The 26,611-nt window shown below is 37.8% G+C and overlaps 1 protein-coding gene across 2 annotated transcripts; it reads right to left on the reverse strand.

Annotated features, from left to right (window-relative positions):
• dspa (desmoplakin a) lies at positions 1-26,075 on the reverse strand. Of its 2 annotated transcripts, none has more exons than XM_079435620.1 (24): positions 25,685-26,075; positions 24,973-25,063; positions 24,737-24,858; positions 23,530-23,698; positions 18,639-18,764; positions 18,296-18,355; positions 17,822-17,989; positions 16,986-17,090; positions 16,642-16,737; positions 15,773-15,895; positions 15,425-15,577; positions 13,237-13,391; positions 13,037-13,163; positions 12,755-12,941; positions 11,244-11,473; positions 9,751-9,929; positions 8,500-8,638; positions 8,145-8,338; positions 7,863-8,025; positions 6,769-6,852; positions 6,561-6,668; positions 6,319-6,417; positions 4,701-5,198; positions 1-3,047 (listed from the first exon to the last, which is right to left on the reverse strand). In XM_079435620.1, the coding sequence occupies exons 1-24, from the start codon at positions 25,909-25,911 to the stop codon at positions 573-575; spliced, it is 6,078 nt and encodes a 2,025-aa protein (XP_079291746.1). In that variant the 5' UTR covers positions 25,912-26,075; the 3' UTR covers positions 1-572. The 2 variants fall into 2 exon arrangements, with proteins under 2 accessions (XP_079291746.1, XP_079291745.1); XM_079435619.1 differs by having other exon boundaries at positions 3,372-5,198.
• Positions 26,076-26,611: the final 536 nt, after the last annotated feature.

Consider the following 26,611-nt stretch of genomic DNA (forward strand, 5'->3'; position numbering starts at 1 on the left):
TTATAATTTGTTTTTATTGTTGAAATTGCTTCATATAAACACGATCAGATTATTAAAAGCAAATATCAAAAAATATCAGATTTCCACTTTGAAATTAGTAGATTCATGTTGATACTAAGTCAGTAGATGTTTCAAATAAAAAAGTACTTGTTTCAATATGGTTTTCTAAACTATAGATAATGCTGGTGATGAATTGCTTGTTACATTTCTTATTTGTAAGTTGTTTTAGACAGAAGTGACTGCTAAATGAATAAATGTAAAATGTCAATGAAACATGCAAAGGAAAATATTAGAAAACATATAGTGAATAAACCAAATAAGGAATAATGAAAACATTGTTAAATGTCATGATAAATCTAAGATTCCCCATGTGTAAATAATCAAAAATCCAATACACTGACAATATAAAAATCTAAAAACATCTTAAACACCCAAGACTATTGATCAGCGCTAGTAAAAGAAGTTAATCTACATTCTGTATCCCAAACCCATAGGCCTACTTATATCCTCATGATTAGAAAAGCATTCTTAAATGTAAATTGTACATTCTAAGCATAGGAATTACACTATAATTAAGATGAGATGTAGCTGTAAGCAACCGAAGAGGTGTAGTCAACACTGCCTCTGCGTGATCCACTTCTTGAGCCGGAACGAGACCCTGCTCTGGATCCGGTACGAGAGTTTGTTCCCGAGGACACGTTGTAGGGGCTGCTAATGCCTTTGGTAGACATCGAAGTAGCCTGGAGCATCTTCATGCCATTGTTCTCCACCATGCAGTTATCCATGGCATCTTTGTACGAGATTTTAAGTTTGGTTTTAGGACAAGTCAGGTTCTTAATGTAGTTCCTCGTGTCCTGCAGCTTCTGTGCCCCTTTGCCATCAAGCCATCCTCTTCGGATGGCCTCCTCAATGCTCACCCGGCGGCCAGTTTCTGGCTCTATGAGTCCACCCGTCATGTACTGGAACTCCAGAAACCTCTGTCCTGCCTCGTAAGGCAACCATTTCTCCTTAATGGCCTCTGCGGCGGAAAGTTTCCTCTTGTTCTTCACATCCTCAAAACCGGCATAAGCCTTCTGTGCTGGTTTTAGCTTGATGGACATGTCTTCATCGATAAGGCTTTGCTGTACAGCATCCGTCAGGGAGAGTCTCTGGCCAGTAGCAGGATTGACAATTCCTCCAGTGCAAACCTGGGCTTCCAAGAGCCGCTGAGCGGTGATGTTGTCCACTATTCCACGTCGCTGTGCCTCGGGGATAGTTATCTTCTCTAGGGTCTCAGTATCAAAAATGGCTCCCACGGGGCTCTGGTCATCCAAAATATCAGATGGAGGGGAGAGCGTAATGGCTACACTAGCAAAACGTTTGCGGATGGTTGGAGATGATGGCGCAATCGGTGTTGGACTACTGCAAGTAGCAACATCCTCAGGACTGCTGGTGCAGATGGAAAGCTCAGAACCACTTCTTTTACTTGTGATCAGACCTGCGAACTCGTGGAGTGTCAGAGTCCCGGCACGGTACTTGTCCAGAGTTTGTCTATCAATAAGTCCCCTATCTAGGGATTCTTGAATGTCATACTGGGTTCCGGTTTTGCGGTCGACAATAAGTAAACGCTTGCTGCCGTCAGATGTTTCGATAGTGATCTCCTCCCACTCGCACTCTTGTTCCGAAAGCTCCAGGAAAGTGTCATAGTCGATTAACTCTCGATGGTACGCTTCTCGTACGGTCATCTCTTTACCGGTGTCAGGGTCTACAATAACCACTCTCCTCTTGCGCAGTGTGTTCTTTTGAGACGTCATTTGCTTTGGCTTCTTCTTGTCCTTCAAAGGCAACAGTATAAGCCCAGTCTTGGGGTCTTTAATGCACCTCTTTTTCAACTGCAGATATGTGAGGTTCTCATGGGTGTTGGGATCAAAGAAACCTTTGGTGTCATCGCCCTCGTATGCCAAAATCTCATTCATTTCGCGGTCGAAGTAACCTTTCCTGTAAGCCACTTCCACATCAATCCGATGACTTCCTTTAGGATCAATAATACCGCCACTGGCTATCTGAGATTCCAGCAGTCTAATCCCATGGCCCTTCTCTATGATCTCTTTCGCAATTGCTTGAAAGAGTGAGATGATCTTTCCTGTTGCAGGATCTTTGTATCCTGTCACAGCCTTTTCAGCAGACAGAAGCTTGTCTTTAAATTCCTTTCCCACAAGAGCTCTCCTCCATGCTTCTTCCACTGTCATACAGACATTGTTGACTGGATCGATTATGAAACCGGAGGCCGCCTGGGCTTCCAGGAGCTCCAGGGTGGTTCCCCGCCGAAGCAGACCATCTTTCATGGCCTGGTAAAAGGGCAAAACCCTATCATTGGCCTCATCGTAGATACCAGCGATGCAATCAGAGCCGCCTAGGTACGATTTGAGCCTGTCCTCAATTTCTTTCCCTGTTAGTTGTCCTCGGTTTACTTTATCCAAATCGGTCTGATCAAGCAAGTTGGATTCTACAAGCTCTGTGAGTGAGACCTCACCACGGAGACCTTTCACTGTAATTTTCTTACTGCTACTATCAGAGACAGACTGACTGGTTTGTGTACACCGACAACATGCAACACGCTGTTGCAACAACTTCAATTCCCTTTCCAAAGTCTCCTTCTTCATTACGAGCTCTGAAATCTCCTTGTCTGAGACCTGAAGACGACTCTTGTAGCGTTCTTCCAGACTCCTCAGCTCGGCAGTCAATCTTTGGATCTCACTCTGCAAGGAGGCTTTGTCTCTCTGTACTTTGTCTCGATCTGCCTCACTCTGTCTGATCTGCCCATCCTTTAACTCGTATTGGCTTTTCCAGTACTTGAAATCCTTGGTTATTTTATCAATTTCATCCTGGAGACGTTGCTTCTGTTTGATCTCAGATTCCAAGGAGAATTTAATGCGCCGGAGCTCTTCTTCGGAGCGCTGCTGCTTGTCTTTGTCTTGTTGTGACAGCTTCAGTTTGACTAGAAGACTATCTCTTTCTTGCACAATTTCTTTGTAGTTGGCATCAGATCGCTGGATCATCATGGATGTCTGTGAACATAAAAGAGAAATGGTTTATTGACGAACTGTGTCACATTATAAATCATTTAGAGGATTTAACAAAGGAAATAATTATTACACCAACACCATACTGATTCAAACATAGTTAGAACAACAAAAATTATTTATGTTATCAAAGTAAATATTAAAAAAGCTTTTTGTGGGAAGATTGTAACCATGCAGTATTATGCAGAAAGTGTGCTTTCAAAGGTAAAGCATTATGCAGTAAAGTGTTATCCAGCAAAGCCATATTGATGTAGCTTAAATTGGTGATGTATTTTTGATTCAACTGATGTCGCTCAGAAAAAAAAATACCTCCGAGAACTGCTTTTGGATTTGGGCAATTTCCACCCTTAAATTTTCTCTCTCTTTAGTCAGTTCATTGATTAGTCCCTGCAGTTCCAGTGCTCTGTTATTGCTGGTTTGTAACTGGAATTGAATGGCAGACAATCGGGAAGCGCTTTCACTCTCGATGGTGCTCAGGCTTCTTTTCACATCATCTCGCTCTAGTCGCATAGTCCTCAGTTCCTCCTCCAGCCGCAGACGCTCTTTGGTGAGATTCTGGGTGAGGCTTTGCAACTTCTCGATCTCGCTGGTGCTCTCATTTAGCACGCGACTCTTGTCTTCTATGGTCTTGTAGAGGGAATCATTGCGTTGATTGGCCTCACGGACAAGGGCTTGTTCCCGCAGAAGCTGCTGTTGCAAAGCCTTCAATTCGGCATTGACTCTGTTCAGATTCTCTACTGTGATTTTATATTCCTTCTGGCTTCTCTCCAACTCATCTTTCGAATTGCGAAGCTCCTGCTCATACCTGCGTCCAGAGGTACTTTCCTGCTCTTGATGGACCCGTAGAGTGTTGATGGTAGTGGTGTATTCACGGCACATCTGATTGACCTTCTCCAGCTCGGATTCAATCCTTTTCCTCCTTGTGAGCTCATCCTGATTACTCTTCTTCTCCTTTTCCAGTTCAGCCTGCAACTCGTTCACCTTCATCTGCAGTTCACTGACGCGACTCTGCAGCCGGATGGCATTCTGTTCCAACGTGCTCTTTTCTTTCTTTTGCGTCTCCATGTCTCGCTTTATAATGAGTAGCTCTTGCTCAGAGACCTTTAGCTTGTTAATGGTCTCGGTGGTTGAAGTGTGCTTAGAGAGCAGTTCAGTCTGAGACTGTCTGAGACTTTGATTCTCAACTTCCAAGGCTTTCCTCCGCCTGGTCTCGTCTTGGAGATTCTGGGTCAGCAAGGTAATCTCACGGGTCTTTTCCTGAGCAGCTCTGTTGGCCTCTGCCAGTTCCACCCTGTGTCTTGTTTCAGTCTCATCCCTTTGACGCGTTATGACCTGAATCTGTGACTCGAGTTCCTTCTTGAACCTGCTCCCCTCGGTTACCGAAGACCTGTGCTGATGAGCATCCTCTTCTGCTTTCCTTCGTGCCGCTTCGACTTGGGAGAACGAAAGCCGCAGCATTCTGAGTTCCTCTTCCAGGTCTCTTTTCTCAGAGGTTAACCTATCCAGCTGAAGTCTCAGAGTTGACGATTCCTCCTCCTTCTGTTGTGTTGTCTTGAGCACACTGGTCTTGGTGATGTGGATCTCAGATTCATAAGTTTGTTTTAGGCTATTAATGTCCTGGTTCAACTGTGTTCTTACCTTTGAGGTCTCTAATTCTGCTGCATTGCGCCGGGAGGCCTCATCCTCCAGCTTTAATTTCAGCCGTTCAATCTCCCGCTCTTTTTCTTTGATTGCTCTTTCAAATTGACTTTTGGACATACTGAGCTCCTCCAGTTCTGTCTGTCTCTTGCGGACAGCGAGCTCATATTCCTCCTGCTGGTTGGTGTATCGCTCCTCAGCCAGCCTGCGTTTGCGTTTCTCCTCCTCGACGAGGAAGGTGAGGCGGGACAGCTCATCTTGTAACTTCTTCAGCTGATTCTGGGTGCTGTCCAGGCTTTCCTTAGTAGTACTGCATTGTCTTGCCTGGGTTCTCTTGATCTCCTCCATAGACATAAGCTCTTCTTTAGACTGGGTCAGCTCCAGCCGAAAGCGAGCCAGACTATCCTCCAGTGACTTGTTCTTTTGTGTTTGATCTTTAAAGTTGTCCTTGAGACGTTTTAGTTCTTCCTCCAAAAGGTCAATTTTAGTGTTCCGCATCTAAAAAAAAGGTCATATTGAATAGTGTTAGATAGTGGTAGTATCTTACAAGCATTGCAAATTCTCACTTTTAAGAAAGCATTTTGAACATTGAGCTTCCTTTGTGTTTCCTATATGTACGTCACTTGCTATCAACACTACTAATACTAACCTAACCTAACAGACTACTAATACTCTAATGACTGCTAGTTGACATGTAGTTTCAAAGTTACTTCTAGTCAACAGAATTTCTAAAGGGGACCATCAAAATAAAGTGTAGCTCTAATATTCAGCTTTAATCCTAAACCTGTTAACTTAACTTGACTATGTAGTGAACAATCTGTAGTGTCCTAAATAAGGTGACAAAATTGTTACAGGTGACAAAAATAACCTTCAAACAAATTTATTTGTAAATGTAAAGAAAACATTCTACATTATATTTCAAGGATTACCAAACAACCTTCTGTCTGTTGAACTCCTAAACAGTGTTATTTTAGTATCATTGGAGATACTAATAAAGTTTTTATTTTTACATGGTTCATTTTCAGTTTAAGTTTTAGTAATTTTGCTGTTGCTTTTGTCATTTTTTATTTTTTTTTATTTCAGTTTTAGTTATTTTAGTACATCAAGTTAAAGTAAATTAAAATGAGAAATGTTGCCAAGTCAACTACCTGGTATTTATATATAATTTCAGTTTATTTTATTTACATTTATTCATTTAGCTGACGCTTTTATCCAAAGCGACTTACAATTGCTATATATGTCAGAGGTCGCACGCCTCTGGAGCAACTAGGGGGTTAAGTGTCTTGCTCAGGGACACATTGGTGTCTCACAGTGGATTCGAACCCGGGTCTCTCACACCAAAGGCATGTGTCTTATCCACTGCGCCATCACCACCCATTTCATGCAATTAAACGTTTAATGTAAAAGAATTTTTGGATTTCACACCATCTTTGCATGTTTATGTTTCCATTTTCTTATTCTTAAATTTCTACAAAATCTAAATTAATATTGATCATAAATGTGCATGCTGTTTGGCACTGGCATCTCATGAACCCAATGGGGTTTCCAATTTGGGAAGCTCTGATTTAGAAGTTTATTTGGAAAGATATATTCACAACACATCAGACACAAAATTTACCTTTAATTCCTCCATGTTTTTCATCATTTCCCCAAGGAATTTGTAGTAGTCGCTTGAACGCGTCAAGAGCTCTATGTAGTGTGACTGCAGCTCTGCCGCCTTTAGTGAGACAGTTATAAGTCAGTGAAGATAGAAAATGCACTCATAAACTCAAAATAAATCACTTGAACTGTGATGTTAATTTATCATGTTTTGTACTGTGTGTGAACCTAATCTTTAAATATTGGATGTAATATGATTACCTCCTGCCTCAGTTCAGTGGATGGAGACTGCAGCATAGTCCTCTTGATGGGAATGTTGAGCAGCGTCTCCAGTCCTGCAGTGTAGGATGCCAGCTGGAGCTCATAGTCCTGAAAAAACAGTTATATGAGATCTGAGCCTTCACCACTGCTTGTATATACTTGTTACAAAATACCAATAAAAAAAAATGACCAAATAAAAAAGTCTCACCTTTATGGAGGCAGCGCATGTGTCTGCATCTTTGACCACAACCTCCACTTTTTCTTTCTTTCCTTTTATCTCAGAATACAGCGCCTGTTCATTGACAAAACAGTTTAACCAATTAAATATTATATGCAATCTTCACTCAAATCCAAAATTCGCTTTCTTAAAATTGTGCTACGGCCAAACATTTCACTATCTGAACCACAGAACCACATAATACTTATTCAAAAGGCCCTTTTTATGTACAATTTGTTGGAAATCCTTACTGTCAGAGGGACTTGATGCTCCATGACTTAACTCCATGACACAACTAACTTAAAATAACTACTACGCATTTTTTGTATTTCTATCTTTGGCGACTGAGAGGCCATAGTTCAAAAGAGTGTCGCTTTAAATAGCAAAGTAGCCAAGTTTAAGAAGCAAAGTATTTTATACAGAAATGTACTTTTCTTTCATACCATTAACAGGTATTTAACAAGCAATTTAAGAAACAGAAGTAGAGCCTCCTTAAATTAAGATGAATAAAAGTACTTACTGTACAATGCATATTACAAAACATGAGCTCAAATAGTGGTGTAAAGCACTAAATGAAGTGTTTACGTGGCTGCTGTCAACCTTAATTTAATTCAACTTCGAGGTGTTCAGTTTTTTTTCTATTTTATGAAATAACGTGATTGCTGTCTTCACAAATCAGCTGCTTCTTGTTTTTCACTGGCATTTCTCTAGTGCATCTTTGAGCCTACATTCAGTAAAAGTAAAATACTGACTTTAAGACTTTTACCGAAGTGGTTTTAGAATTGGTAAATAATGGAGTCAGTTTCGCTGTACAGTATCTCTACTATTATTTAAGTATGCTTTTCAGGTATTCTTTACGCCTCTGTTGAAAAGTGCCTCTGTCGCACACTCAGAAAAAAAGTTCAAAAGCTGTCACACCTTTTTACTTTATTTAACCCTAAAGAGTGCATATTAGTACCTTAAAAGTACATAATAGTACCTTTTGGAAAGTGATCTTGCCAATGTGATAATTTCATCTAGAAAAGCACCTCACTAGACTTTGTAACAGAAACGTGGGTATTTTATAGGGAGTGTGTTGAACTGACTTTTTGCTGGTTGAGGTGGTCCATCAAACTGTCCAGACTGTTGAATTTAGTAATCTGGAGGGCATCTTGGCGCTGACGTGTTTCCTGAATCCATTTGTTCATCATGGAGTTGGTTTGCTTGTAGTGATTCAGCTGTTTCTCCTGTTTCTCAAGGTCCCATGCTCTGACAAACAAGCACAAAAAATAGAATAAATACTAATTATGGTGGTGATTCTTTCTTCACCATTGTGCATCCCAAAAGTGCATGTGGAAATTCTTGCCAGAACAGCATTTTTTCCATACCTGCTATCAATCTGAGCCACAATTCGGCGCCACCGGTCAGTCATCTGTCCAGCGAGCTCTGCGTATCTGGACAGGTCAACATCACACTGGTGGAAAGATTTGTCTATTTGACTGTTCCACTGCACGGCCTTGGACAGCTCAGATTCCATAGCCTTCAAAACACCTTTCTTCTGCTCCAGCTCTGCTTTCATCGTCTGCACGGCACAAGACATAATCAAATAGAAATATATAAGTGACATGCTCAGTCATTTTGAGTCAGAAGTCAAGATGAGCCATTTTTGGAAAAAAAAGACAAAGGGTCATATTAAGAGTTCAGGTATATAAACATAAATCGTAATATAAATATTAAGTTCACCTTAAGAGTCACAAGGTACTTTTCCACTTCGTTCAGATCAAGAGAAGAAGTCTCTTTTTCTGTGAGGCGAGCCTCATGGACTTTAATGATGTCCTCAGCCTGCAGGAGGTTCTGGAACAGAGCCTGAAGAGCAGTGAGCCTGGAAACACAGACAAATCCTTTGAGATTACTGCTAATTAATTCTCATACTAATACCTTCTCCTGTCACACCTTGATGGGCATAAACACCTATAAGTAAGCCATTTATAGGTCAATTGAATGAGAAATTGTATATTGTGTTCTTGGATCTTAGATGTCAAGGAGACGCTGCTTATTTATGCTGCAAGAGCAAAAAAAAAACATTGTATGGATTTATGGATTTCCAATACTGACGCCATAGTCACCATAGATATAATACTGCTTACAGCTACTAATGAAGCTAGAGATGAAACCCAATTATAGTAAGGGATGTTATATTTCTGAGTTGCTCTAATCAGCTGACCAATCAGAGCAGACCTTTTCAGAAACTCTGGCTTTAAAGAGACAGAGCATGAAAAGAGGAGCTGCAGCAATGATCAATATGAGAAGAATAATGATTTTTGATTTTTAAGTCATGTAAATATATTCCAGCAGACCCCATTAAAAATTATGAACTTGTCAAATAGCATTTTATGAGCACCAAAATCGGACCCCAGAAGTGGAGCAAAAAGCAAATCAGGTGGAAAAAAAAAACAGTTCTTTAGGATCACACTGTCCCTGTCCACTTTTGTCTCAGATTTTTTTATGTTCATACTGTGCTTTTTACCTAATCCATTTCAATGTGCATTTTGGGTACAGCCAGATGGGAGTGTAATATTGAGTATTATGCCATTAGATTAGCAAGGTAAGACTTTATTCCACTAGTCCACTTCAGACATTCTACTAACTATAAGCAAATACATGTCAACTAGCAGTTATTAAAGTATTAGTAAACTGTCTGCTTGATATCTGCTAACACTTTATATTTATGTCCAACACACATTCTACTAACTGTAAATACATGCCGACTTGTTCTACTAACCTTGACCATAACCTGACAGTCAACTAATAATCTAGTGAGAGTTACTTGGCATGTAGTTGCAAAGTTACTTATAGTTAGTAGAATGAATTTAAGTAACTATAAGCATATAAGTAAAGTGTCTCCTGTAGATAACCAGACATTCAGCACAGCAGGCTTAGGAAGAGAACAAAATCAAAAAATGAATAGATGCAATACTGGTTGTTTGTTCTTACCTCTGGATATAAGCGCCTGAGAAGCTTTGTAGGCTGCCCAGTTTCTGGTTGATGTGGTCCAGTTCAGAGCGCAGGTAAACGGCCTGCTCTGTGTTAGTGCTTCCTTCCAGCTCTCGCAAAATCTTCTCCCTCAGACGCTGATACTCGTCCCGGATAGTGTCCAGATCATGATGAACACCCTGACGATACAGACCAGACACAGATCGTTTTCAAGATCAAATTTACTGATTAAACTCAAAACTAGCTCGTATGAATCGAGAGAAGAAAACAAAACTATATTTTAATCAAAGTCCCCAATCTAACAATACCACTATAATAGGCCGACTACTTTCCACTCTGTCATTTATTCTATTATTCTGTTCTGTTTTCTGATATTCCATTATAGAAATATATTTTGGCAAAAGGTCGACCCATTTTGGAAAATGACACTTTTCTCATTTCTCATAGGTAAACATCCAAAAAACTGATTTTTAACACTCATGCATTTAACATGAATTTCTCAACAAAACTCTTTAATATGTTATAACGTGCTTCACTAAATGCACTGGATTTTTTTGAAGACAAACTTTTTGAAATTCAGTTGCAATATGAAGTGGCAGTGGCCAAAATGATTTAGAAATGATTTTCCAATTGATCCCTTCCTGTAAACTCAGAGATCAGTAGTGAATTCAGCTGTGTGTGTTGAAAGAAATCAACATTTTGGATTTAGACACCAATAAAAAAAATAAAAATAAATCACAGACTAGCCCCTGTATATGTTGAAATTTCATTTTGTCCCCATAATAAATCATTACAGTCCGAAAGATGCTTTATGCATTTTTAAAACTTGAACATTTAGGTAGCATGGACTTTCAATGCATAGACAAAAATGATTAGAGATTATTCAAAAATATCTTCATTTGTGTTCTAAAGTCAAACTAAGGTCTTCTGGGAGCATGAGGTTGGCAGAATTTAGGTTTTTGGACTCTAATTAGCTTTTAAAGAAGATTTAACAGATGTTCACTTATTTTCTCCAGTCTGTGTTGTCAATGATCACTTGGTGTCTTCAGTAAGATTTTGGAAAGTACAACTGTTTGTGTTATTCATGAAAGGGACAGTTCACCTAAAAATCAAAGTTCTGTCATCATGTATTCACCCTCAAGTTGTTCCAAACCTGAATGAGTTTCTTTCTTCTGCTGAACACAAAAGAAGATATTCTGAAGAATATTGATAACCAAACAAGCCATTAGCCATTAACTTCCATAGTATTTTATTTCCATGCCACTGAAGTCAATGGCTACCGTCAACCATTCAGTAACCCACATTATTCAAAATATCTTCTTTTGTGTTTAGCAAAAGAAAGAAACTAATACAGATTTGAAAGATCTCGAAGGTGAGTAAATGATGACAGAGTTTTCATTTGAAGTCAGATTGTGTCTATAATATATAACTATCATCAGTAATTGTTCTAATAGACTAGGGCATTAGCAGTGATGCTTTGTGTTTGATTGTACCTGCAGCAGCACCAGTCTTTGGGAGCACTCCTTTACGCTGTTCTCTTTCAGAGGCACGTGGAGGTGCTGGATCAAGCCCATCTCCGCCGCCTCCATCCTGCGTCTGAGAGCACTCACATCTGACATGGCACTCACGTTCAGCCCGGAGCTCACCAGCTTCCCGTTAGTCACCACCGCCTTCCCATCTGTCTCCACCACCTTCCCCACCTCTGTTCTTACTCCATTCTCCCCTACGAGACAAAACAATAGCACAACAGTTAGGCTGGTTCCTCTGTAAAGCAACAGTGAATGAATGTAGGTGTCCTAAAGCAGGGATGGCCATATAGTCTCTAAACCTCCCTCCTGTAATTTTCAATTATATGTTTAGGAATGAGGCTGAACTCTGAACAGTGGTTAGTTGCTCATTTTTGTCCTAAATTAAATTGTAAGATAAAGATATGTGTGAAGGCAGGGTGAAGGACCCGAGGGAAACACTTGAGACACAGAAATATGTCCAGCATCTTTTTTAGTTCTTGTTTAAGAGTACGTTAATAGTTTTAGTACCTAATATTATTGACTTTTAGGTCTCAATTTGCCTGCACCACTGTTATTTTAGTATCACTGAGATACTATTATAGTTTTTATTAATATCTTGAAATTATATTTTATTTTTTATAATTATATATATATATATATATATATATATATATATATATATATATATATATATATATTTTTTTTTTTTTTTTTTTTTCTGTTTATTTTTATTTAATTTTTTTACATTTTTCCCATTTCATTTTAATTTTAGTTAGTTTTTTTATTTTGTTGTGCATTTTTGCAATTTTTTGTAGTTTTTTTTTATATATGTCTTTACAGGGGTTTCTTCAGTTTTTTATTTTAGTTTAGTTATTTTACATTAATTTAAACTAAATTGAATTAGCTGAGCTATATTAAAATTAGCTGGAAAAAAGTGTGTGTGTGTGTTTTATTTATTTCAGTTAAGGTTCATTTTATTTCAAGTAATGAAAATGTTTTTCTTTCATTGTTTTAATTTTATTTTCAGTTTTAGTTAACTATAATAACTATAATGAACTAAGAAAAAAGACAGATGTGTGATCTGAAGCTTTATCAGGAGATCTGCTAAATTCCAGTGAAGTTGAACAATGAGTGTTATGTTGTGTAGATGAATTAATTTCCATGCATCCAACATCCGTTTGCAGATTCAGGCAGATGTTTGCATGAAATCATAATTTATGTCACTTGTCTATTTGTGTTTGTGAGTGAAGTAAAAAGATTATTTCGGTAGACTGACATTTGTGTAGAAAACAGCCAATCAATGAACTTCAGTAATAGCAACTTTTGAGCAATCAAAATCAGACATGATCTCTTCTACAGACCCAATGTCTGGATTAATAATAAACATTAACCGCTGAAGTCCCTCTGCAAACATCACATGGGTTTGATATCCATGCCAAGACATTCATGTGTATTGATTATAAAGTGCGTCTGGATGCTGTGTGCGTGTGTCTTACTGTAGTTGGGCAGCTGGATCACCAGCCGGTCATAAAGGGACTGAGCTCCTGCGTACTGCATCTCCATCTTTCTCTTGTCTTCATCGCTAAACATCTCAGAGCCGATACCGTTACGCATGAACTCCTGGTAGTGGAGCTCCAGGTTCTTAATAATGTTGCGGTACTCTTCAGGACGCATTTGGGACAGCTAAAACAGACAGGGAATGAGATGCAAAAACTGATGGAGACATTTGTGAAACATAATGCTAAGTAAAAAGCATAGAGTGAAAGACTGATCCGTACCATTGAGAGTGTGAGGGAGTTGATGTACTGAATGTCCTTCATGCAGTACTGCCAGGAGATCATACTCTTGATGTTGATGTACAGCTGACTCCAGATGGACATGATGGCTTCGTAGTACTGCTCGTTCCTGTCAAGCAAGCAGTTAATCAGTGCATGTCTTGTTGCACTATGATCTGTGTGCATGCGTGTTTTTCTCGTACTTGCTTGCCAGACTGATGCTCAGAGGGTTTGGAGGTGGGATGAGCAGACACACAGACGGGATGAGCATTTCCAGTCCTCCAGGTCCAGTCACCAGCCACTTACTGCGCTGAGAGTTATCTTTCAGGATACCTTCGTTCCCTTTCAGAATGCCCTTCTGTAAAAGTCAAACGACATTTCAGTGTTTCATACCGTTTCGCATAAATACACTGTATGTTCCTGCTTCTGGGTTTAGCTTTAAATGACACTTGAAACTACTAATCAAGGTATTTGTGTTTACTTGAAAATGACACTGCAGTTTGGTAAATTAAATGGTGTTTCTTCATTTAGATGACACTTTTATTCAAAGTGACTTACAAATGAGGAAGTGATTCATCCTAACATGAGAAGTGGTAAAAATACAGACCTTTAAACATTGTCTATAACCAAATTAACTCCCTAAAAACTGAGGTAGCGCAACTGCATTAATCAAATCAATGGCTATGTTAAAGGGACAGTTCACCCAAAAATGAATATTCTGTCATCGTTTACTCATCCTCATGTCATTTCAAACCCGTTAGACTTTGGTTAAACACAAGTTAAGATAATTTTAGTGAAATCTATCGGAGGTTTCTGTCCCTCTAATGAAACTTAGAAAATCCATAAAGCTCATGAAATATAGAAAACACAGAAGCTTATTTACCGCATTTGATGTGCTCCATGTATGCGTCTGTTATTGTTTACTGAACTAATATAATTTAGGCTTTTATGTACATCATATAAAGCGATCATGTCTATTCACAAAACCTGGTTTAAACAGCTCGTTTCATATGGATTAATTTCATTTTTTTTCACTACATTTTTGGTGACTTGGACTTTGAATGGAGGGACGGAAACTTTATAACTTCATTTGTGTTTTGAAGACGAAACAAAGTCTTAAGGCTTTGGAACAACATGAGAGTCGTGAAAGGCTGACAGGGGTTTCATTTTTGGGTGAACTGTCCCTTTAACAAAGTCAAGTCAAGTCAAGTCACCTTTATTTATATAGCGCTTGTAAATTGTGTCAAAGCAACTGCACAATATCAAAAAAGGAAAATAGTGTGTCAATAATGTCAAATGAAAAGATAAAAAAAAAGATTTTCAGTTAAAGGCATTTCATTATTGAATTCAGTGATTTTCCAGCATTTGGGACTGACAATCATGTTTAATAACAGATGTTACTCTTCAACTGTCCTCCTACTTCTTAAGTCTTTCCACTGGTTAAAACAACACTTTTTTTGGTACTCTGTTGAGAAATCACGTGCTGACAATGCTAAAAGAGAAAATGGTTTTACAGCGTGCAAATTCTTAGTAATGGAAATGTTAATCATCATCTTTTAAATTACGTGTCATATTAGATTACTATAGTTACAAAATGTTGATTTGCAACAAAGTGGCAGTTAATATGTGGTTTCTAGTGTAAATGCCATCATAAATTGCATAAATCAACATTGCAATGGCATGTTAATATAGAAATCTACTGATGAGCGGTCACACGGTCACATATTTGTAATTTATTACTGTACAGTTTTTTTTTTTTTTTTTTTTACTTTAGAGGCATTGTGTAACTTAAAAGTGAAGCTAGTTGTGCACCAGTTAAAGACTTTTCATTCATCTGTAATGAAAATAGACAGTTTTTTATTTCCCAAGTTTCCAGCCTTGGGAAATACATCACTGTAAGTCCTTCTGAATAACACATGACTACATGTGACCCTGCACCACAAAACCAGTCTTAAGTGTCAATTTTTAATACATCATCTGAAAGCTGAATAAATAATCTTTCCATTGATGTATGGTTTGTTATGATAGGACAATATTTGGCTGAGATACAACTATTTGACAATCTGGAATCTGAGGGTGCAAAAAAATCTAAATATTGAGAAAATCTCCTTTAAAGTTGTTCAAATTAAGTTCTTAGCAATGCATGTTACTAATCAAAAATGAAGTTTTGATATATTTACGGTAAGAAATTTACAAAATATCTTCATGGAACATGATCTTTACTTAATATCCTAATGATTTGTGGCATAAAAGAAAAATCTATAATTTCGACCAATACAATGTATTGTTGGCTATTGCTACAAATATACCCCAGCGACTTAAGACTGCTTTTGTGCTCCAGGGTCAGATAAAGAAAGAGACATCATCAGTGTGTGTGTGAAAGTGACTGACCTGGTCCTGTTTGAAGTCACACAGGGCTTTGACGATGACCGGGCCGCTGCTCTTCTCCTCTGGGTTACGAGGCTTCAGACACACGATGCTCCTGGACTTGCTGACCAGCGTCTGCACCTGCCTCTTACTCTCCATGATCCTCTCTTTCTCTTTCTACACGCACAATTATTTACACACTGATGAAGAACGGGAACATTTTCTGTGCACACAGTATTAGCATAGTGCAGTCACATCATATTTACATACAGCAGGTAATGACATTGTAGTACATCATGTGTTTAATATTTGTAGATTCAGCTCGACAGGTGTTTGATTTTGGGATCATCTGATCAGACGTGGCGGTCTCACCTCCAGGTTTTTGATCATTTCTGTCAGATTCTCCAGAGGTGTGTTCTTGTCACAGGTGAACTTACGGATGCTCTCGTGGTCTTTCTGCAGTCTGGTGTACGTCTCACTGGCCTCCTTGAAGAACTACAAAAGCAAAAATAAAACTTCTTTACTCCCCTTCAGGTCCACAGCTGTATTCATTTGTTTTTTCCATAGAACACAAAAAGAGAAATTTTGAATAAAGGATTGGTTGCTATTTTCCATGCAATTACAATAATGTGGACCGGGGCTTTCAAACACAAAAATCCCCATATACTGCCAGTATCATAAAAGCAATCCATACACCTTGTGTACTATATATTCCAAACCCTCTGAAGCCAAAAGATTTAGTGTGAAAAACAAATAGAAATTTAAGGCGGCATTATTCACTATACTTTTAAAATAAATAAATATTTGTTTTTTTAAAAGACAACCAATCTTATCTTTATTGATTCTTTCTAAGAATTGTTTACAACAAAACTGACCATTATAAAAATCCCTTAAATACATTTGAACACTTAAGCATGTACAAGCGGTTTTTGTTTTTTTTAGCATAAAAATGTTTGTTACTTAAAATAAAATAAAACAGTTGCTTGCAACATTTCTCCTTTTAATTTAGTTTAACTTGATGCACTAAAACTCAAACTGAAACAACATTAATATTATAATTAATATAAGTTATTTGAAATAAAATGAATAGATGTCATTTAAAAAAATAACAAAAACACCAAACAATTACTACAACTTTAAATAAAATTAACTGAAGCTGAAAAATATTTAAAACAAAAAATTATAATAATAATATATACATATATATATATATTTATATGCACCAAAAGACAAAGCCTTACTTGGCTGTAAGCAGCGTTCTCCTTCAGATGAACATGGATGCACTTGGTGATCTGCAGTAACCAGCTCCACTGGGTTTGCAGTGTGTCCATATAAGCCTGAACAGAAAACAGAGAGAAGTGCTTATTTGCAGTGATGTGCAGAATTCCTTGTACAAAATTATAAACCATTGTTTAAACAGAAACAAAATATATATCATAAATTTGATAAATTTTAGTATGTGCCAGACAAAGTCATATTAGCACACTTCTTTGAGGTCTTAGCATGAATGAGACAAGTTTTCACTGCCACTGTTTGTCACAGAGCTCGTCATTGCTCTAAGTTGAGCTTGAAAATGTTTCCTCACCTCTATCTTGTCAGATGCTGGGTGCTGGTTCCTCAGGATGACGTCCACCTTTGCCTTCAGTTTATTCAGCTCTTTCTCTTTCTCTTCCAGATCACTCATCAGTTTCTGGCAGGAAGGATGTATTTTATAAGCTAAAATCATCAGGCATTTACATGACAGGAAATAACTGTCTGGCATCGTTAAGACTAGATTTTTTTTCATGGTCTTAATTTCACTGAATGGGATTGTTTTTTATGTTTGCCCATGTGTACACTGATGTTGTATTTCATCAGTGCATGTATCTCAGAACTGAGCAAAATTCAGAATTTAATGAGTCGACCTGATCACTTGAGACATAAAACAACACCTGAAGAAGTCATTCTTCTTCTCTTTTCCATATATTTGTGTCCGCTAAATTAATAATTGTATACAAATAAAGAAATGTAAACTGGCTAACTCTTTACAAATAGGTTTACATTAAAGTTTGCAGTAGTTTTTAATGAACACTTTGAAAGATTCTCAGTTCATTAGGGTCAAATGACATTTAGCAGACGCTTTTATCCAAAGCGACTTACATTGCATTCAAGTTACAGTTTTTACATTTTATCAGCTCTTGCTTTCCCTGGGAATCGAACCCATGACCTTGGCGTTGCTAGCGCCATGCTCTACTATTTGAGCTACAGGAAAGTAGCTCAAATAGTAGGGCAATGAACATTGTTTCATTGATACATGCATTTACTGTAAAAGCTGTTCTGAAACAATCTGTATTGTGAAAATCACTATACCAATTCAATATTCATTTGTGATCATTTGCATTGCTGTGTATTATTTTCTGATGATTGTGCGTGCCTCCTCACCGAGTAGCTCTCTTGTTTTTGTGGGATGTAGTTGTTGATGTTTTTATCGCCCCAGTCAAACACCAGCTCCTCTTCCTCTCTGTCGTTGACCCACATGATGGCTCCGGAGATCTCCTCGATGATGTTCTGCAGGTCTCGCAGCTGAGCCGTACGCGTATGGGACATTTTCTACACGCAAGAAAGAAGAAACGATCAGATTGAGAGAAGCACAGACACTGGAGAGTACTGATCTGTCAAACATTTACAGTCTAAAATAGTCACTACATAATATTCCCATTTATATTATATTATATAGTGTGATGACTGCAATTGATCTAAAATTTAAAAAATGAGCAGGTGTGTCAAAACGTTTGACCATCAGGGGCAAATGTCTAAAAAACAGAACACATAATCAATTGCATTGAATCACATGCGGTTGATTCGGAAACATTTTAAAGATGATAAAGAGAAATAAGAGCTGTTTCATTAGCTGACCTGTAAATTGTCCCATTCTTGGTCCAGAGCGTGGAGTCCGGCCTTTTCTCTGCTCTGCAGCTGAAGCAGAAAGATTCTGTTAGTACATATTTATCATTCTTACAATGAAATATATTATAAAACAACACTCGAAACAGTTATTAAGTCAATTTATTTGAATGTCATTCCATTTTAGTGACATTTGAATTCAAATTCAAATTTTAGTTGAATGTACCGGTAAAATGCATTCTCAGTTCTCTTCTGAGTGGTGCACTACCTTATTCACTGAATTGACTGTCGGTGCGGTGTGAATCAACAACACCCCCAGTCACCCAGGCCTGTGTTAGCGGTGCACACAACATACCAGTTCATCCCGAGCTCTGTCCACTTCCAGGCTTCTCTGGACTGAACTTTGGAACTTGTTGTGATTGAGGATTTGTTGGCTGATGGTCTCTGCATCTTCACCGAAGGGTGCGGTCTCGATGAGTCTCTGCAGCACACAAACACACAAACCCATTCAGACATGTGCCCACAAACACAACTCATTTACAGTCCTCTGGAGAGTCGCCTCATTTTAAATGCTGTTACATTTCCTCATATGGTCAAACATGGTCAAAACAGCAAATGAAAGTATAAAGCAGGGTTAGTTAAGTTAACTTTCTGTTTCAAAAACTAACAGTATGTGATAAACCACAGCAACTGTGAACCTAACCTGTTCCAGTGGGTGTGACAGCAATGTCAGCATTATTTCACCTCATAAATCTTCAAGCCAACACTTTCCATCTTTGAGTATACACACACACAAAAATTACTCCCAGTGGCTTACTTCCAGCCCACAATTTTGCTTCGAATTAGAATTTGGTTCAGAATTACAAACATGAATAAAAATTGCTCACAAACTACAAACATGGCAGATGTGTGAAACGGACTTTTAAAGATGCAATTATGACCTGTCAGTCGCCTATGTCTCAAATCTCAAAAGTATCCACTTTTTCTTCACATAAAGAGTACATACTTTAAGCGCATAGTATAAATGAGACACAACACAACAATAGATAACATTAGCTTCTGTTGGTGTAATATTCACTTCCTGTGCTTCTTCCTGTTGTTCACTCCTAGTTAGAGAGTACCTTCACCTGTGTCTAGTGATAGTTTAACATTATCATGTGTATATATAGCCTTCCTTTTCCTCAGCTCATTGTCGGTTATTGTCTTTCTTTCCATTTCCACGGGTTTCCTCACGCATTCCTGTACTCCTGATTATATCAATAAAAGCTGCAGTTAGATCCATGTCTCTCCTCGTAACACTGGGACAACACACATAAGACACATCTGAACTAATGTAGCAAAAATAGAGAAAGGATTAAAAAAAAAACGTATTGCACAACAGCCCAGTAGGTTATGATTGAACAAGACATTGTGCAATGCTTGTTTTGGGAAGCCATTCCTTCTGTATTTCCATTTGGTGCAGAAATGATACACTTTCAAGCTCACCGTTTAATCACAACATGATTTTCTTCACTTGTGTCTGAAAGCATGTAAATGTTTAAAGAAAAGTTAATAATTAGTGTGATTTATAGCCTCTAGGTGGCAGTGATTAATCATTACCGTCGGCTGAGGACTAAAGCGCCTCTTTCATGCTGATCTCAGATCAGTTTTGTGACTGCTTATATAATGTCTGGGAATCTGGATCAGGGTCCGCAGGAGGGCCGCACTGTTGTTTTGGTGACTGTGGAGTTGTTTGAAGTATTCGTCCTGACAGAGCTCAGCGCAGATAAGAACACAAACCGCTCTGAACCAGTCACTCTCACTGCTTTTGTCTTGGTTTCTTTTGCTCCAGACACTCCCTGTTTTTTTCCCTCCCTCCTTCCTGCTCGGGCGAAACAATGCGTGCTCTGTGCTGAACTGTGCTGAACTGTGCAGGGGTGTGTGTGTGTGTGTGTGTGTCATAGGTAGATGATAAGCATGCAATATTTGTGTGCAGTATATTGCTGGTTACTAAGAAATAAAACCAATAAACAAGCAAAGAGCCTGAGTGGGCCTGATAACACAACACTGAGTGAATGTGAGGAGGATCTATCAGTCTGTCCAGCTAAAGAAAGAGGCAGAGAGATCTAACTTCAGTCAATCAGTGCAAACAAGTCTTGCAAGGTTTCAGCAAGTTTGTTGAAGGTCATTTTTTAAGACCAAGCAAAAAAGAAAAATGGTTAAATCTTTGTTTTAAGCTCCAATTCTCTCTATTAACAAACCATTAACTACAACTTTGGCCTCAAGAATTTGCTGCTTATTAATAGTTAGTAAGGTAGTTGTTAAAGCCAGAATATGTTCATGCAGATGTGCTTTATAAGCACTAATAAACAGCCAATAATAGGCGTGAAAATAAGTAGTGAGTAGTGAGAACTGGTCCCTATATTAAAGTGTTCCCAAAAACAATTAAGGGAAATAAATGCATCAATATGTTCTCTTAGTGTAAATGTCTAAAATTAATTTTAACAATAAATAAATAAATAATGGCTTGAACATCTCTGCTCCCAAACATTAGAATATGGAGTAACTTTACTGTGCCTTCTGACCACACTGAAAAAAAGTGATGTTTTTCTTAGTATTTCTGTCTTGTTTTCCAGTGCGAACGTCTAAAGATTCTTAAATCAAGACATGTTTACTTGAGAAGCAAAAAGACATGTCTTGTATCCTGTGGAATTTTAATTATGATTAAAACAAGAACACATCTGCCAAGTATCTGCCAAACAAAGTAATTAAAGTTCATTAAAACAAGTTTTCATACCCTGTTGACAGATATTTGTTGTTGTTTCAAGCATAACTAATATAACTTAATTTTGCTCAGTTTTTTTAAGTCTTTTGCATCTCAAGTAAATATATCTTGATTTAAGGATGTTTGGATTGAAAACAAAAAAAAGAAGATGACATTCTTTTTTTTTGCAGTGCATGAAAGTTTAAGACTTTCTGCTCTGATTTACGACTTTTAAGGCCTTAATTTGTGGAAGGGCGAATGAAGACCTTTAAATACCCGCAGAAGCCCTGTCTTGCATTTTCTGCCACTCATTTGCTTTAAAGGGAAAGTGCTCAAACGGGTGTGTGTGTAGTGGGAGTGGCACAGAAAGTGGCCGGGTGTGTTTCCTGCTGTAGGTGTGGGCGTCAAACAACTCCATCATAAGTAACAACAAGTTACTGTCAACACAGGGAGTCTGATACACTCCTCTCTCTTTGGCAATGCGTCAGATCTCAGTGAATCCGAATGTGAGATAAGCCTGACTGCTTCCACTCACAGGCACTGAACCGGCCTGGACTTGAGGAGGAGGCTGAGGTGTGAGAGTAAATTCCAGGGAAGTGCTGTCATTATGGGCTGTACGAAATCTTTCAGCAGGGTGAGAAATCACAGGCTTCTCGACTCACTGCTGTTTTCCAGACAGCTCAGGAGACAAACTGGGCAACAGATCTGCTTTGGTAGTCATGTAAAGAGAAGCTCCAACAAAACCTCTACGGTTTGAGCCAAGATCGAACACAGGAGATGATATCGCACTTACACTGGAAGTTTATCGTGCACATATAAAATAGCTGATGTCAGTAGAGCATATCTTGTATTTATCTGCAAATTTTCCTTTTGTGTAAATAAAGTCATAGTTCACCCAAAAATAAATATTCTGTCATCATTTACTCCCCCTGAAGTTGTGCAAAACCTGTATGAATTGCTGTCTTCTTTTCAACACAAGAATACATTTTGAAGAATGTTTGGTAACCAAACAGTTGCTGGCTTGGAAAAAAAGGATTGTGGAAGCCAATGAGAACTAGAAACTATTTGGTTACCAACATTCTTCAAAATATCTACTTTGGAGTTCAACAGAAAAAAAGCAATTAATCAAATGATAGTTGACAGAATATTGATTTTTTGGGAGAACCATCCCTTTAAGTTCAACAACTGATGGTAAAGTACGCCAAACAAACTAGTAACACAATCTACAGTAGTCAAACACCGCAAAATGAACACGTGTTTTTAGTTTTTCAAAACACACAATACTGCTGATATCTAAAAATAGCTGAGACTGAGATTATTGCCATTAAATTGCATTACATTTACCTTTGCTCAGCAACATTTTGCCATTCCAACAGGAGCTTTGCATGAGAGCAAAACAAGGTTTGCCGCAAAGATTACACTCATGTTTAGGTTGGTTAAACGAATCGCTTTCAGAAAAAAAAGTACAAAACTTCTCACTCTGATGGTAACCTTTCAAAATATAGATATTTAGATACTAATATGTGCACTTCAGGTGCTAATATGTTATATTTAGTACCTTTAAGTTACTAAAATACACCCTTGAGCAGTAAATAAGGTAAAAAAAAGTGTACCTTTTGAAAAGTAACAGCCACAATAACAGCTTTTGTACCTTTTTTTTTCTTCTCAGAGTGCACTGACCAACAGAATGTTGCTCGGTTTGAAAGGGACTTCTGTATGAGCTGTGCTTTATACATCTCTAGCTTTGTGTCCTTTTTTGTACCCAAAATTGTGCATTGCGAGAATTATTTGTGATCCTGGAGCACAAAAGCAGTCTTAAGTCGCTGGGTATATTTGTAGCAATAGCCAAAAATACATTGTAAGGGTCAAAATTATTGATTTTTCTTTTATGCCAAAATCATTAGGATATTAAGTAAAGATCATGTTCCATGAAGATATTTTGTAAATTTCCTAGCAAAAATATAAGTTTTGATTAGTAACATGCATTGCTAAGAAGTTCATTTGAACAACTTTAAAGGCGATTTTCTCAATATTTAGAGTTTTTTGCACCCTCAGATTCCAGATTTTCAAATAGTTGTATCTCAGCCAAATATTGTCCTATCATAACAAACCATACATCAATGGAAAGATTATTTATTCAGACTTCAGATGATGCATGAATCTCAATTTCGAAAAATTGACCATTACGGCTGGTTTTGTGGTCCAGGGTCACATTTAGTGTCGACAACATTAAGGGTTATAGATCATTAGATGAACCTCATCTTACTGTTTTCTCTGTATAAATGCACCATGTGATGAAACAATGCAACAGCTAAGTTCCTCATCAGCTAAATTGTTTTATTTTTAGTAGGTATATGGATTGAGAATTTTTCTCAGGTTATTGAGTTTTTTTATATTCCTTTATATTTCCAGTGAATGACTCACACATAATGTTAGCTTTGAACAGACTGTTGTGCAAGAGAAAAGCAGGTGTGCTGTTTTAAACTGTGGCCCAGAGACAGACCTTTTTCTGGTTGATCCATGCCATTGCCTCCTGGTAGCTCTTGGTAGGGTCCTCCCATGCGATGACCTCTGACGCGATGACCCGATTGCCTCCACCAGCGGTCCTCCTGAGAGTGGTGCCCGTGATGGAGCTTCGAATTTCTGCGTGAAAGGCGTGACAATCGTCCAGACTGCAAGACAGAACGAGGATTAGATGCTTTGCTTTGAAACTGCAATCCTCTTTTTTTTTTTTTATCAGAAATATCTGGGTGTTCAGCAAATGGTATTTTATGTCCCATTAACTCAAGAGATTTCAACTTTTTATTATCATTGTGAATAGCTTTTTAAGACCAATTGCGACTTTCTCTCAGTTGTGATGTAATTTCCGCCAAGACCATGTGTGTTCAAAATAGTGTATACTTGATTATTAAAGGGACAACAGTGTCAGTGACTAGCATGCTTGGGATGAATTATGAGACATGCACTGTATTGTGTAGAAGAAAAAGCAATCAAGTGTTTTAATTGTGTACCAATTCAAATCAATCTGTTTTTTATTTTTAAATGTGTGCAAAAAATTTGAAAATATTAGCTGTGAAATGAGCTTTCCCTTGTGAAAAAGATGTCCACTTAATAAACATTAAATGTGCACTAATAATTTACTTATTAGTTATTTAGTACCACTGAGATACTATAATAGTTTTTATGAATATATATATATTTTTTTCATTTTAAGTTAGAGTTTTAGTTCTTTTGTCCTCTAAATATTTCTACATATTTTTTTTTTCAAATTAATTTTAGTTCAAGTATATCAAGTTAAACTGAATAAAAAAATAGGAAATGGAAATGCCGTGCTTGCTGTGCTTTAAAGAAGCACACTTAGTTTGAAGTGCTGACTAACATACTAAAGCACATGTAACAGTAACTCTAGTGTTATTTGATATAACATTTAAAGTTAATATATATTGAATGCACTCAACTGCAACTTTATTATTACAAATGTGTAACTACACATAAGAAACATAATTTTCTATAACTCTACAATCCCAAAAATGTCCACAGCTGAAGAAACACCCATTGCTGCTGAACAAATTTCACAATATATTCCTGTTTACTGACACTTAATTTGCTCATAGTGGGCTGGGCTGTGTGCTAAAGTGTGTATTATGTGTCAGCATACAAACAGATTTCATTTATTTATGTGAAAACACACAATCGCATGCTGCAGGTACCTTCGGTTGATCATTTCATTGGGCTGACCGGCATTGCGTAAGTCCACGGCGTACTTATTCATCTGCTCCATCAGAGCCGCTGCCGCATTCATGTTTTTATCCACTTCAGCTGCTGGTCCCATCTGCAGGAAAACAACAGAAAAAAAACATTTGAATCACATGGAAAGCAGTAAATGCTGTGTGTGTGTGTTGCATGCATAAAACTGTGTCAAAATATGTGTGAAAATGACACTTACATTCTCTAGGATGTTCTGTGCTCGGTTCAGGTAGCCCATGCACTCTTGGTAAAGCATCTGAGCTCGTTTTTGAACAGACATGGATGACATGCTAAAAGAAAAAAGAAATCAATAAAAATACAGTAAAAATATTACATTGTTATAAAAATGTTACAGCTCATGTATTAGATCACTAATCATTTAAGGTATTTTAAATGTTTAATGTTTTGTTGAATAGATTTAACCATCATGCAGTTAAAAGACAGATCAGAACATATTCTCAAAGGGGAATAGTATTTAACATGTTGTGGTTAAAAACAAACAAGCCAGGTTACATTTTGAATTCCAATCATTTTAATGCATGCACATGCAAAGTACACATGCAAATACACATGCACAACAATTTTATGAAAGCACTGTTTGATATGTGACCACATAACAATAATGCACCCATATACACAATGGCCATGTATGGCGTATCCAATTTAGCTAACGTTAAAATATTAGTCTTTTATAGATGTGGACTTAATGGAGTATCAACTTTCTCTCGGATGTTTCACTAAATTTCACCAAAATAAATCTAATACAAATATAACAATTGTTCACGTAAGTATAGAGTTAATCAATGAACTTATATGCTATAGCTCTGATAAGATATTTTCTTAATTTTTAATAGCATACTTTGTTTATAAATAACAATAAAACACTTGATAATTTATTAATGGAAACTTACCTCTGTCCTACTCCCCCTCCTCCACCTCCTTGTGAGTTTCTGGAGAATGTCTGTGTAACTGTCTGCGCATAGCCATCATTGAACTCAGACTGGTATCCATTTCCACTCGCGTAGTACTGCGCGCCTTCATTCCGGGGTAAACTGTAGCCCACGGCGGTCAGATCGGGCCGGGAGTTGGATCTGCGGCCGATCATGTGGAGTCTGGTCTGAGATCCGGACAAACTCATCTCTGTAGCAGACTGCAGCACAAATTCTGTGACCGGTCTCAAACAAAGAAAGCGCAAGCAAAGTTATGGAAGTGCTCCTGCTCTGCTCTTGCTGCGCGTCTTTGCGCGGCGGTGACTGCGCGGATACTGGCCGCTGCGCTCTGGGTAGTTCCGGTTTTGCAGTTAGACCACACCTGCGCGTTCTCCCTGAGAGAGTTCCCATGAGGCGCGGCTCAGGAGGCGCGATATCAGTCATCCTCACTTTCCCACGGATTTCTTTCATAGGATTTATATTTTTTTCCCTGCTTAATTTTTTTTCACAGGTTTTTTTTTACTACTTTTACTACAAAAGCTGAAGATGTCCTGTGAATTTAACCTCTGTTTTTATACTACTGTATGGCCTATGTATACACACACACACACACGTTTATTTATTTTTCATTACTTTCAAAAGCTAAAAATTGTTACTTTTTATGAAGTTGCATGAAAATGGCACCTCTTTTCTTACGTTTTTTTTCTTTTCTTCACTACTTGAACCTCAGCCAGCAAGCTGCACATGCATTCTATCAAGAGCTGGAGCTGTTTTTTGTTTTGTTTTGTTTTTTTGTTTTATAAATAATTTTTAATTAATTATATATTTATTTTTGATGAATTGATTCATTTTTTAAGAATTCATATGTCATTTATTTATTTATCTTGGGACAAAGAGACTGAACAGTAT

The sequence above is a fragment of the Barbus barbus genome (genome assembly GCF_936440315.1).
Source record: "Barbus barbus genome assembly, chromosome: 15".
In the NCBI taxonomy this organism is placed as follows: domain Eukaryota; kingdom Metazoa; phylum Chordata; class Actinopteri; order Cypriniformes; family Cyprinidae; genus Barbus; species Barbus barbus.

Excerpts from the sequence above, each read along its gene's own strand:
- dspa (XM_079435619.1), bottom strand. The coding sequence starts at position 25,911 with ATGAGTTTGTCCGGATCTCAGACCAGACTCCACATGATCGGCCGCAGA. Across the intron at positions 15,896-16,641 it reads AGAACGCTGCTTACAGCCAA|TTCTTCAAGGAGGCCAGTGA; the intron begins GTAAGGCTTTGT and ends TTGCTTTTGTAG. Across the intron at positions 13,164-13,236 it reads AGCATCAGTCTGGCAAGCAA|GAACGAGCAGTACTACGAAG; the intron begins GTACGAGAAAAA and ends CTTGCTTGACAG.